This window comes from Trachurus trachurus, assembly GCF_905171665.1.
Source record: "Trachurus trachurus genome assembly, chromosome: 19".
Lineage (NCBI taxonomy): Eukaryota > Metazoa > Chordata > Actinopteri > Carangiformes > Carangidae > Trachurus > Trachurus trachurus.
Window position 1 is genome coordinate 6,268,737 of NC_139913.1, and position 14,238 is coordinate 6,282,974.

Consider the following 14,238-nt stretch of genomic DNA (forward strand, 5'->3'; position numbering starts at 1 on the left):
CTTTAAACTGCACACAGGTGTGAGCAACTCCTCTGCACCCAGCAAGGCTCAGCCTGCCAGCCTCGCCTTGTTCCTGCAGAAAATGCACTCCCTGGAGATCTGCCACACACTTCTTCTCACTTCAGCTTTTGGCTTTAAGTAAAAAACTTAATTAAATTAGCTCGCACTCTGTCAATAAAACAAAAGTCTACAGTCATTTTCCACTCCCACTTCCTCTGTGTGTGTGTATGTGTGTGTGTGTTTGCATGCAGTTGAAGTTAGAGATAAAAAACCTGCGATGAACTTTGACACAGAATTTATGACTGATACCTATCTAGAATTGATAAACTAATCTTTAGTTGATATACTAATCAAGGGCTTATCTTGACAAATCTGACTTCATTATATCAGATGAGTGTCACACCATGAATTCAAAAGATCCATCCTGGAGGTAAAGTTACAGATTAGTGAGTTTTTATAGTCAGTATTTTTGATTTATGTGAGGATTTCCTTCACTTTAATATGTTATAGGATATAAACCTGAATATATTTGAAGATATCATGTTGGGAAGGGAAAATAAAATAAAATTTTATTTAAACATCTTACACATTAACAGAACATTTTATAATCCTCTGTACATGGACCTATTAATGAAGAAAGAAAGTTAAAACACCAGTCCTGCTCTTTGAGAGTGACTCTTTGGCTGCTCTGTGGACGTCCACTGACCATTGTTAACAAGAACATGCAGTCTGGTGTAGGATGCACCCTATAATGAAGAATGAGACCATAGAAAAGAATAGAAAATGATGGACTCGATGCTCCTTTCCTTTGTACCTCCCACTCTCCTCCACATATTTACATTGTCTCCTCCCTGAACAACTTCCCAGCATCAGCACCCAGGATGCTGAGTATTTAAGCCCTGTGGCATCAAACGACTAATAAGATGAGAGGGATGTCAAGGGTGGTGTGTTATTCTGGCATGAGCCACACACTCGTGCTCCACTTCACACTAGTAGTGTTTGCTGCTGCTGCTACTGCTGCTGCTGCGGCGGCCGCGGTCATTAACAACAGCACAAATGGGACTCAGCCTCGCACCCGGCTGCTCGTCGGCTTTCAGGTTCCCTGGAACACGTCCTTCCCGTTCAGCGCCCTGCGGCTGGGCTCGGCCATGCAGATAGCCATGGACAAGGTGAACTCAAATCCCTCCTTCCTGGGAAACTACAGTCTGGACTTTGTGTACATGGACACAGACTGTAATCCCAAAGTTTCCCTGGGAGGATTCATCCACCAGGTGTGGAAAGAAAACGTGTCCGCGCTCTTCGGTCCAGCATGTCCAGGAGAGGCCGAGGTATGAACTCCCTCTGACGGTACATGGTGTTGTTGAACTTGTTTTGTGTCCTTTAATTGGTAGCAGTTTATTATAATAACACACTATTAAGCATAATTGAAATCTAATTAATCATTTATAAAGCATTCTTCCTATATTGATACTAATTAGTCAACCAGGAGTGGTCAGTGTTCATAAGATCATTTGTAAAGAGTCAGTAAATGATTAACAAACTGTTTAGATGAACATTCATGCTGCACTTATACTTAGACATGAACTAATGGTCACTGAGCGTGTTAATACCGTATTTGTTTTATAAACACGTTTATACTGCAATTTGTGATTAATTACTTAACTTAAGCAACATTTTTCATGCAGCATTTTTTATTTGTATTAGAGTATGTTTATATTGAATTGCTGTTACTTTTACTCAGGTACAGAATCTGTATACTTCTTTTAACGCTTTTCAGTTGTCTTTCTTTCTTTCTTTCTTTCTTTCTTTCTTTCTTTCTTTCTTTCTTTCTTTCTTTCTTTTTATTTATTCCAACCAAGGCAATTTCACAATTTGACAATATCATCACAACATTTCTTCCATTGGTTGGAAGGGAGCAGGGAGAAGATACATCTTATATTGCCTGCCCCTCACTCAACAGACACTGAAAAATTACTCTTAACATGTAAAAATACATAGCATTTGTCCATATTAATAACTTGTCTCTGTCGTAATAGGAAAAAACATAAACAGGAAAAAATGAAGGTTAAAGAGACCCCGAGAAGTTTGCTTTTGGTTATAAAAGAGTCTCATATTAATGTAGATGAATCTACATTACCCACACTTGTTAATGGGTCCATTTTCGATAAACATATCGTTTTGTCTTTATAGTTATTTTGATTTTATTTAGTGGTCGACTCGCCCAGCATTTCCTAGTTTCGGTTTCCTGGACGCTGCCCGGCGGGTCATGGGAATAACGGCGCCGGATCGCTAGTTGGCATCGTTTATGGTTGGAACTACGACGGTATCTGATCGTCTTCGAACCTCCGACTTTCGTTCTTGATTAATGAAAACATTCTTGGCAAATGCTTTCGCTTTTGTCCGTCTTTTGTCACCGTGTGCACAGAGGCTCATGGGAAAACACTTCGCTATCCAAAAGTCCTCGTAGTCCCTTTAAATATATGTATTTTGGAGTCTGTTAAAACCTGTAGTTTTTGCACCCAAACATTAGTACTGCTTGTGAAAATATCTCCTTTTATGATAAATGTACATTCCTCGTGCTTCTTAGGTGACTGGTCTCATTGCATCAACATGGAACATCCCCATGTTTGGCTTTGTGGGACAATCTTCCAAAATGGACAACAGCGATATCTACGACTCCTACGTAAAGATCGTGCCCCCTCTCAAGAGAAGCTCAGAGGTCCTGGTGAAGACGTTGGAGTTCTTCGGGTGGAGTCACGTGGCGATGATCGGCGGGGGATTAGAGTCAAACACCTGGGACAAAGTGGACGCGCTGTGGAAAACCGTCGAGACTCCACTGAGGGCCAACTTCAAACTGACGGCAGCGGTCCAGTTCGACACCAGCAATCCTCAGCTCATTTATCGAAACATTAAGTATATCTCAACAGTCGCCAGAGGTGGGGAAAGTATTTCTACCTGCACTTTTTTGTCTCTGTACCACCATCCCCACATATAATCACATTTCTACTTCTGTATGTATTCATAACCATTTCCTGCTGTGTGGTCACCCTGCGTCCTCCAGTGATTGTGGTGCTATCAAACAAAGACGACTCGATGGCTTTGCTGCAGGAGGCTGCACGACAGGGTCTGATGAACGGTGACTATGTGTTCTTCCTGGTGCAGCATTTTGAGGTCAGTGGCACCGTGGTGAGTAAAAACTTAAAAACGCAGTTACACAGGAGCAGGAAACATTTGAATGGCTGTAGTTGTTTTGTGGTATAACGCATCAATATTTGACCTCGTCGTCTTATTAAAACATCTTTATTATCTTATTTTACTACTTTTATATCTTATTTGTTGTAAAATTCGCTGTTCACAACAAGACTTAAAAAAAAAAAAAAAAAAAAAAGACGTGGGGCGGTCCTTTAAAAGATTATTCACAACTAGAAGTCTGGCTGAGATGCGTTGATTCTTGAGGCTGACAAACACAGGCTTCTCATTTCAAGCACTGATTTTTGTCAACTGTTGTTGGCAGATTTTACAAGCTGTAGCCTGCAAGTTAAGTACAGTAAGCTAACATTAGCCCCATTAAGTTGTTTGAAAATGCCACCTCCAGCTGACTCATTTTAAAACGATCTTGTGAAAGTGGACTCAAAATTGCACTTGACATTTTGCTAGAACGCTAAGTATACTGTCGGCTAATGGGTCCCAGGAGAAAAGTCTACACTGCAGCGTAAAGACAGTTTAATTGGACAGCTTGTAATCACTCAATTGCAGTCAATCAAATAACCAAATTGATTTCCTTCTATGTCTATACAGTATACTAACTTGCTCTGTATGTGTATCAAATCTTTTTCCTGAGCAGGATAACTTGTGGAGATATGACATAGACAGCACTGCCACGAGAGCTTTTGACATGGCCTTCATCATAGGCCAGAAATCCTACGAGGGCTACGAGTATTATGACTTCTTTGAACAAGTTTTTGAGAGACTGAAAGGACACCCATTCAGGAGCAACCTGACATCCAAAAGAGAGGTGAGCATCCATCATATACACATGTATGTATGTATTTGTGCTGCAGTGTAAACACTTAAACATTCATTATCCTCTCAGGTGAGTCCATACTCAGCCTACCTGCATGACGCTGTGCTTCTTTATGCCATGGGGGTGAAGGAAGTCCTCAAAGATGGGAAGGACCCTTATGATGGACAGGAGGTGCTACAGAGACTGAAAAATAAAAATAGCATTCGATTTTATGGTTAGTAGCTGCTTTAACAAATACTGCAATGCCTTATATGCAAAGAAACTAAAATTCACTTATTTTATTTTCTTGGTGCAGATTTCTTCTGTTTTTTTTAGCTGGTGTGTTGGATAATGGAGAACATATTCTGTCACCATACCAGTGCAAATACATTTCATTGCATAGCTGCATCAATTAACCCTTTCCCAAACTCAAAATGGTCCTGGGGTCAGTTCATATAATATTTTTCTCTCTTTTTTTTTTTATTCAGAAGTCTTTTGTAATATGCACTGAATCTCTGAAGCCCTGAATCTCCTACCAAACTGTTGGTGGTCGGGTTGCATTTTGGTTCATGTAGGCAACTTGTTTTGATAGGAAGGAAAATGTGTAGAATGGTATATCTGGTTCTACTGCACTGATTGTGTTCCCTATTCAAAAATGTAGCATCCATATCAGTCAAGTAAACTTTTTAAGAAGTATTAATGTAATCCTGTTCTAGCAATCTAAAATTGGGTAATCCAAAGAACAGTTTTCCTATTAGGACTGTTTCTTTGGTTGCAAGCAGTTCTAAGTGGTTCCATCTCTGGTGGTAGTTTCACTCTTTTATTAACTGGTAGTGCCTTAACCCTCTAACCACTAACACTGAAACACAAGGCTAGTACATGACTGTCAGAGTCGGCTTGTCAGCACAGGTGCCTCTGGACTGGTTCACTTTGATGAGGACGGGGAGCGAAATATGGATTACTCCATTTATGACCTGCAGCATACGGGAGTCACCACCAAGTTTGTGCCCATTCTCCATTTTGACAGTCATGCCAAAAATATCCGGTAACAAACACTTTTCTGCCATTATCGATTTCATAATTGACAGCACAGAAAAGTTTCTATCACCAAATACATTACAAAACTCTTTACAGGCCGACATCTATGTTTGCTTCTGTGGTTTGGCCCAAAGGACGACCACCGTCTGATAAACCAGAATGTGGTTTCAACAACGAACTCTGTGAATGGCTGCTCAATGGTAAACTAATACATCTGAGTTAACAGAAATGCTCTGTTTCAAACCAACCCTGCTTTAATATCTATTAAACTACACATCCAGGTCAAGCTAACAACCTTTATTATATATTCTCCTGATGGGGTGTAGACATCACCATGCTGGCCCTGCTTGTGACCTTCCCCGTGATCGGTGTGCTTGCGGTTTTGTGCATCGGCGTGCTCTTTCAGCAGAAGTTACGACTCCAAACGAAGCTTGATGACTCCTGTTGGTGGCTCATCAGCTACAGCGACATCACCATCATCAGGGAGCGCTCGGTATGAGCACTAAAGACAGATGTGTTATATTACTGTATGTGTTTGTTTGTTTTTACAAGCATGTTTGTGTTTCGTTTCGTCCAGGCAATTCATGATTTATCTCTCAGCACCACAAACAGTGGGAGTGGAGGCTCTCAGTCCAATTTCTCCAACAACAGCTATGGCCTAAAGGATAAGACTGGGAAGGAATCTGTCTACACCACCATAGGTCTCTATCAGGTACCGGTGTGACTCAGAGTTTAAGTGACTCTGTTTATCATTTGCAGGAACAGTGGCCACATCTGGCAATTTCAGGTTGATGGTAAAAACAGAGAAGAGTCTTATCAGCCATTTGCATTTCAGGAATGTAAAGACAGCTGTTATTGTGATGGGTTCTGTTTTTGTTTCTTCTTTTTCTTCCTGCAACAAAGAATTTGGGATCGATAAGTGCCTAAAATGTTTGCACAGTGATACTTAACGTCTGGAACATTGTCGTCTGTAAAACAGAACCTTGAACCTAGAATTTAAAGGATTTCACAGGTTCAGGTCACAAAACGATCGAGGCTACATTTTGTTAAGTTGTTGTCTGAGAAAAGGCCTGGGAAAGTCAGCAACATTGGTCTTGAGTGTGTCCGCATCTGAATCCACAAAATAACAAGATTCTCTGTCTATATGTGGTAAAAATCATTAAAATAATGCTCCTGTTTATGTGCCACACTACTTCCTTCTGTCTAATGCAGTTGTTCATTTGTCTACAGGGGAATCAAGTGGCAATCAAGTACATCAAGAGCAATGTTGGGTATAATTTCCAGAAGCCCTCAATCATCATGGAGTTCAGTGTGGTTAAGTTCCTCCCGTTGCAACTAGACCAAACATATTGATTGTTGTTTTGTTTTGTTTTTTTGATTGCAATATATTGCTGTCTAATCACGTGTAACCTCTTTAAGACAGATGAAAGAGATGAAACATGAGAACTTGGTGCAGTTCTTTGGTGCATGTATTGAAGCACCAAATATCTGTTTGGTCACCCAGTACTGCAAGAAGGGCAGCTTGAAGGTCAGTGTTGTAACCTGTGCAGCATGAAATTGGATATTTTATTTATTTATTATTATTTTACATTGTAAACCATCATTGAACAGAACTGTCACTTTTGAATGCTTGATTACGTCTGTTTCATATTGTTACTATATACCATTGTTAATCCTGCAGGATGTTTTAAAGGCTTCAGATGTTGAGCTGGATGGGATGTTCAAACTCTCTTTTGCATACGACATTGTAAATGTGAGTCAGTTCATTTATGCTGCATCTTGTAAAGACACTAAATCAACTATATAGGCCTACTACTATGACTGCTATAGCTATTTTCTGCTTTTATTTAGCATAATTCTGAGAATATATTATAATTTGCAAATTTTCGGTTTGGTTTGGTTTAAATCTGTTTATTTGTCAACCAGGGAATGGAGTTCATTCACAAGAGTAACCTGAAATATCATGGGAACCTGAAGCCCAGCACATGTCTGGTGGATAGTCGACTCCAGATCAAAATCTCTGGCTTTGGACTGTCGGAGTTCAAAAACAAGATGGCCCGACAGGAAAATACCAACTATGACGGTCAGTGTGATTGGGGTAATATCCTCAATATATTTGCATTTATACAAGTAAAATGTTTGAGATCATTGAACCTAACTGTTGTTGTAGAGATGTACTGGACAGCCCCCGAGCTCCTGAGACAAGTTGGTGTTTCATCCAAAGGAACACCTAAAGGTGATATCTACAGCTTTGCTATTATCATGTGGGAGCTCATGTACAACTCTAAGGCTGGCCCATACTGTTCCCTCAACCTGGAGCCCAAAGGTGAGGCAGAAATACTGAAGATAAATCATGAATCTGTTACGTTTACATAGAGGTTTGATCAGAGGACGGTTGATGTTTAGCCGTTAGCTAAATGCATCAGCTAGTTAGCAACTGTTTGAGTTAAAAACAAAGGTCCGAAAATACAGTTGTGGATCATATATTTCCAACATTCAGTAACCTAGTACAATCTAAAAAGGTGCTCAACAAGTCACCAAAAATGCTCGGCTAAGGGTCAAGATAGCTTCTTCAAAATGATCAGAACAGTTAGAGCTAGGCGCAGTGGGGTTTATCCCACTGGGAAATGAGTACAGTATAAACCCGAGCCTGTTCAAGACCAGACTGAGTTGTTAGTCTCTGTACCTCTCTTTTAATGCTTTACAGAAAGCACTACCTTCTATTCAAATTTGGGGAGGTTTCCTCCCCAATTTCTCTTAAATCCAATATAATGTGTCCAAAAATAATGGTGTAATGATATCCCCGCATTGACAATCTATGTCAATTCAACACACCACCATCATTGCTGCTTGCTATATTTTTTCCTGCAGAGATTATTAGGCAGTTGCGGACACCTTTCCAAGGGGAACCACTCCGACCGGTGTTATCTGAGCAGCTTTGTGAAGACAACATCAACACACTGCTGACAGTCTGCTGGAGTGAAAACCCCGACCACCGACCACCGTTTGGGTCGATACGGAGACAGCTGAAGGACATCAGCCCAGACAGGTCAGGTTTTTTCTTACAGAAAATACTGTGCAAAATTAAATTGTTCTCCCTGTCTCTCATTTAGGCTCAAAACTAATTACTTGTCCCGTGACCCAAAGATTTACTTATACCGAATTCAACTAAGATCTAACATTTTGAGATGTCTTGCAAACTAACAAACAAACTTGACAGGAAACTCCTAAATGGAGGTAATAATGATTATCTGTACTGTAGTCATGCAAATATACTGGATAATATGGTGGATAAGTTGGAGAAATATGCAAATCACTTGGAAGAGGTGGTGGAGGAGAGGACCAATCAGCTCACAGCAGAGAAGGCCCGAGCAGACAAGCTTCTGTCCAGCATGTTACCAAGGTACCCCCAGATGTTACTGCACCAAGCACATGAGTTGAATGGGCGTCCATGACTACATCAACAAGCGAGTAGACAACCACACCCTTACCTTGTCAGTGCTCTTCATTCAACGGTTGTAGATACATTGCGGATCAGTTAATGGCGGGGAGGTCAGTGGAGCCGCAAAGCTACGAGATGGTGACCATTTTCTTCTCCGACATCGTGGGTTTCACCTCCATGTGCTCTATGAGCTCTGCAATGGAGGTGGTCACGTTCCTCAACGACCTCTATAGCCTCTTTGACGACATAATCAAGATGTACGATGTCTACAAGGTAAGACTAAACAACACTTTTAATTTTTTTACATTTATCGTAGGTACGAGAGCGGTATCAATCATCTCCCGATTCCCAAATAATGATCTTTTAAAATCTTTGCGTCTTTATCAGGTGGAAACAATTGGTGATGCATATATGGTAGCCAGTGGCCTACCTATCAGCAACGGCAATAAGCACGCATTGGAGATATCCACAATGGCTCTGCATTTCCTGAGTGCCATTAAGGTCTTCAGAATCCGCCATATGCCCACTGACAGCCTTGCCATTCGCATTGGGATACACTCTGGTAAAATACAGTACCATCATCAAAGAAAGAGTTTGTTTCTTGCTGCTTCATTTCTTGATTCCTCATTTAAGACATTAGAGAAATCCAAACATGCATATACACAGTTTTGTCATGGGTTTTGTAGGTCCGGTGGTTGCTGGAGTGGTGGGCACCACTATGCCTCGCTACTGTCTGTTTGGAGACACAGTGAACATGGCTTCTCGGATGGAGAGTAACAGCCTTCGTGAGTAAATAATCCTTCCTTATAAGACCTTAAAGGGGAACTATGCAAGTCCAGTCTTTATTCGCTGTTTTGGGCGCTTATTTTCTATACAGAGCTCCCCCTACAGTTTCAGAGTGCATATTTTCACTGTTTTAAGGTACAAATCTTGCATAGTTCCCCTTTAAAAGTGACTGCCCATTTGTTAAATGGATGGTTGGGCCAACTATTGGATAAAGTGTCATGAAACATTGTATTCATCATCCTACTGATTTGAGGGTTTTCAAGGATCCTCTGAGTTTTATATATCAATCAACATGAACCACCATGAGGCTGCCATTTTTATATTGATTTAACCATCATTACATTTACTACAGCTGAACTATGAGTTTAATGCATTAACAGTGTTGTGTACTATATTGTGTGCAGCCCTGAAGATTCACATTTCTCAGTGCACTGCAGACATTCTTGTCCAGGTCGGATCATTTGAGATGGAGGAAAGAGGAGAAGTCGAAATGAAGGTGAAATCTGGTACCTGTCGGTATGTTTGTTTGTTTTTTAAGTTGAAGTGTTTGACTTTTTTGTGTATGTTTGTGTCCATGACAGGGTAAAGGGAGTCATAAGACCTACTGGTTGCTGAGCAAAGAATCATTTAATCCTCCTCTTATTGCTCACAACTCTCCACCCACTGATGGCCTCAAACTACAAATAGAGGTAAATAATTAACAATAAGTAATGATGTTTGTATAATTTGTAGGTAAACCAGTGTTTTAACCAGTCATTTTTCATTTCTGTTCAAGAAACCAGGGGTGGCCAGGCCTGCTGATAGAAAGGCCCACAAAGCACTGACTAAAAGTCACATGACAGAGACTCAGTTTCCCTCAGTTCACATTTAAAAAACAAGTGGATATTCTGACCACACTTTGACTAAATAAGCATGAACATCTGGGAATATGTCTTGGAGAAGATCCATGCAAAACAAGTTGTGAAGAAGAAGACAAAGAAGACTCAAGACGAACGTAAAGAACGACGTCACATGAAACAATCGAGTCTGGATCATGACAGAGGATGAAGATACTTCTTGATCTAAATCATTTCTTTCACACAGGATCTGATCGATGCTAATATAGAAAACACTGTTAGCTGTTCATTGCAGCATTTGTTTGTGCTTTTATTTCATTATGCAGGAGTAGTTCATTTCTGTTAATTTGTGTTGAGTCCCATCCAGCTACAGGGACATAAACCAGAGGGATATTTCAATATATAAACACTTGCATCTGATTGTTTCGTTTATCAAAATAAAATGTCACAGATAAAAAGGACGTATAAGAACAGGGGTGCAGGGTTTACAACTTGGAAAAATGTATTTTCCATTTCACTGTCTTCAAAAACAGACAGTGATCACATGTATTTATTTATCTTATCTTAAAACATAACATATTCTGGTGAATTTTGGTTTAAGAAGTGATTAAAGCATGAAATGTTGTGTTTTACTGAGTTACTGTCATGTCAAGACTTTTGGTTTTAAATTCTGGGCAGAAAGTGTGGTACAATTTGGTAAAAACATACAGACTATGTAAAAAAATTTTTTTTTTTTTTTTACAAAAGAGATCACACAGATTTTATTATTTTTATTCTTTTAATTTTTAATTCATATTTATTGGAGAAGGCAGTGAAATAATATATGTAACTTTAAAAAAGATGAATAAATGTGCTATAAATGAATAATATCTTGTAGAAAATAAAACAACCATTCATTTCTTTGTGGGGGGAGGACTGTAATCATGTACTCCCTGAGTCCTGGGTTGCACTCCCCTCAGTGTATGTGTGTGTGCGTTTGAGTTAATATAGATGAATATTGTGCGGATGAAAATGAAGCTTTTACTACACTCTTAATCCACTCAGTAGATCACAACATGTGTTTATCAGCACGACCAACAGCACGGACAGTGAGGTGCCTGTGAGGAGGAGAATAATAAAGTCAAACAAAACAGCAAAAGAACATAACTAAATTTCATAATTTTAAAGGAAAAAAAAAAAAAAAAAACTACTAAAGGCAGCACATACAGCATTTAGGAAATAACAGAAAAAGGATAATATATGGAATAAATTAAATGTGAATCACAATCTACAGCTCTGAAAATGACCTTTTATTTGTCCATTATTGGAAGAAGCACGACCTGAAAAAGATAAAGACAACACTACATCACACGACATAAAAGTCGGCTTTCAAGGCAACTTGATTTGAAATAAGATGAGTTTTTTTTTCATAATTAAATAAGATGAATGTCTCAAAAACTTTATTACAGTGTTTCAGAAGCAGAAAGAGAGACATATTTTATTTATCCATAGAGAGAAATTGTTATTCTATTAAAATATACAAATGTATTAATAAAAAATAATAACAGCATTATAACAATATATACATAATTCAATATATTTAGGCCACATGTTGTTCTGTACCTTTAATATGAAACTCGGTGGTGAGGACCCCCCCACTTGGATCTGGCTCAGCTGACAGACTCCTCACAGAGCAGGGGCCCTTCAACAAAGAAACAAAGGAAACGTGGCGTCTTGAATTAAAAATGTCAGTAGATTGACTTCATAATTTAATATTCAGTTGATAGTTTCCTGTAAAGAAAATCTGTGTTTTAACTGAGCTGCTTTGGTTCATGTCATGACTCACTGAGACTCTTGAACCGTTGCTGGTGTTATATAATTTCCACCTGTGACTCTCAGAGGAAGAAGAAACTGAGGACATGTTCCAGCCTGATGCTGTGAAGACGACGTGCGCTACTCACCGGCAGACAGACGAGCCTCTCTCCGTCACACACCTGGACCTCGCAGTGCAGCCACACGGTCGACACCTTCTCCAGCCGCTGGAAGCGAAACGAGTTGAACTTGAACATGGAGCGGCTGTCTTTGGCGTTCTCGAAAATGGTCACGGTGTTGTCGGAGGAGCAGCTGTGGATGTTATTTCATTATTAGTGCAAAAGAAGTGGAACGACTCTAACACGTCTAACTGTCTTTAACTTTACTCAACTCACCTGTTGATGATGAGACTCCACCTCTTCTTGTCTGTGGAGTACGGAGTGGGCGTGGCCCAGCAGTTGTTTATCACAACCTTGAATCTGAAGAGGAGATCGATGAAGATGGATCAGAAATCCTGAAGCATCAAACCTTTAAAATTCAGGATTTATAAACTGTGAATGTTGAAATGATCCCAGGTGATGTGATTCACCTGTTGCTGAGTCCTTTGGCCTCGATGCCGATGAAAACTTCAGAGCCGATCTCAGACGTGTCGATCACATACGGAGCGTCTTTGGCGTACAGGAACTTTGAATTCTAGAAAATATATTTGCTCTTTTTTATTTTCCCTGTGCATCTCATGGCCATTCAAAGTTGTCGCACACACTTTGTACCTGTTTATTCTTATCTAAAACAATCATCACATCATGAAAGTCGCTCCAGCCGGAGACGGAGCAGCTACTCACCGTGAACACGTTCATAGACAACTGTGATCTAAAAGTGCCTAAACTCCCGTTGTTGACATAAACTGTAGCCACTCTGTAAAAAGCAGAGGGTTTAGTAAAAACACTGCAAGTCATTGTGTTAGAAGGCACATGACGTCCACACTGTGACTGCGGCCGCCGCCCGGCCTGGACTGATGCTTACCTTTGGCTGAAGACGGCGTTGTTGACCAGGTAGGCGGCTCGGTACATGCAGCTGAAGGTGTAGTTGACCGGCTGGTTCCTGACGGTGAGCGACGTGTCGTTGGATACGATGGCGTTGTAGAAGACGTACTTGGGGTCTTTGCCGGGCATATACTGCACAGAAGGTCAGAGGTCGACTTTTAAATATATTTATAATTTAAGGTTTAATTTAAGCTTGAAAAATGTTCTTTCTTTCCACTTAAAGAAATACATTGATACCAATTAGTCTCACGTGTGTTTAATGTATTTTTACACTAAATAAATGATGTATTCAGCATTTTTATTATAAATATAATGTCATATCAATGACAAACCAGTTATTTATGAGATGTCAGAGATTGATAAGATCATTAATAATGTAGTAAGTAAATGCTGATATGATAAAGTAAATAATTAATGCATGAACTAATGTCAGTAAATGTGTTAATAGATGTTTTTTAAACACTAATACTGAAATTCATGATAAAAAAAAGCTGCTGGGCGTCGTCTCACCTCGGACTGTGTGCCGCAGTATGAGTGGTTTTTGGGAGTCAGGTCTGGGATGATGAAGCGATAGTAGCCGGGGCTGTGTATCCCAGTGTAACACAAACCACCCAGAGACAACTGATCGATCTCCCAGCCGTACGGACACTCTGGGACGTTGGCGATGATGGCGTTTGGAAAACACGACACCATGACATAATCTGAAAGAAAATAAAAAATACTGCTTTTTATCTTCTTGTGCAGAAAAGCTGAGATTTATTATCTATTGTACATTCTACTTCCTCCTCTTTATTTCTACTTCTACACTTTCCTGATGACAACTTCACTTCAATAATATTGCAATTATGCATTTTATTACAATTATATGGCTGCTGCTTATGTTTACATGAAATCCATCTTTTATTTCCATTGAAAAAAGAGATTTTTCCTCATTTGAATCAAGATAATGTCAACAAACTCTAAATTAATCCTCAACTAACTTACTTATTAATGATAAAATATCGATTGTTTGCAATATATTGGACCATGCAGGACGAAGTGATTTGACTGAATCCTATGAAGCAGCTACGAATCGTTACACTGGAGAGTCGTTACCTGCTTTTTGGGGGGAGCAGGTCCAGGCAACAGGCAGCAGCACCAACAGTGCACCAAGAGAGGCCATAGTGTGAAGCTGCAAGAGAGATGGGAGAACGTAAGAAGAGGAAGAACAAAAAGAAAAAGAAACTGTATTTACATCAGTAAACTGTTGTAAATCGAGTCAGTCGGACTCACCTGTGGGGAGGAAACACCTGGGTCTGG

The 14,238-nt window shown here is 39.8% G+C and overlaps 2 protein-coding genes across 2 annotated transcripts; one reads left to right on the plus strand and one right to left on the minus strand.

The window, feature by feature from the left end:
• Positions 1–959: 959 nt before the first annotated feature.
• On the plus strand, positions 960–9,970 carry gucy2g (guanylate cyclase 2g; the record flags this gene model as incomplete). The annotated part of the gene is made up of 21 exons (XM_083994834.1): positions 960–1,328; positions 2,588–2,936; positions 3,062–3,186; positions 3,845–4,015; positions 4,094–4,238; positions 4,913–5,048; positions 5,138–5,241; positions 5,368–5,534; positions 5,619–5,753; positions 6,272–6,355; positions 6,465–6,569; positions 6,723–6,794; positions 6,968–7,124; positions 7,212–7,367; positions 7,913–8,090; positions 8,304–8,444; positions 8,564–8,756; positions 8,871–9,045; positions 9,170–9,268; positions 9,674–9,765; positions 9,851–9,970. The coding sequence occupies 21 exons, from the start codon at positions 960–962 to the stop codon at positions 9,968–9,970; spliced, it is 3,273 nt and encodes a 1,090-aa protein (XP_083850960.1).
• Positions 9,971–11,684: 1,714 nt separating this feature from the next.
• tectb (tectorin beta) lies at positions 11,685–14,113 on the minus strand (the record flags this gene model as incomplete). Its single annotated transcript, XM_083994835.1, has 8 exons — positions 14,035–14,113; positions 13,450–13,640; positions 12,920–13,071; positions 12,739–12,811; positions 12,486–12,589; positions 12,292–12,375; positions 12,046–12,208; positions 11,685–11,786 (listed from the first exon to the last, which is right to left on the minus strand). Exons 1-8 carry the CDS (start codon positions 14,099–14,101, stop codon positions 11,685–11,687), a joined length of 936 nt encoding a protein of 311 aa, XP_083850961.1. The 5' UTR covers positions 14,102–14,113.
• Positions 14,114–14,238: the final 125 nt, after the last annotated feature.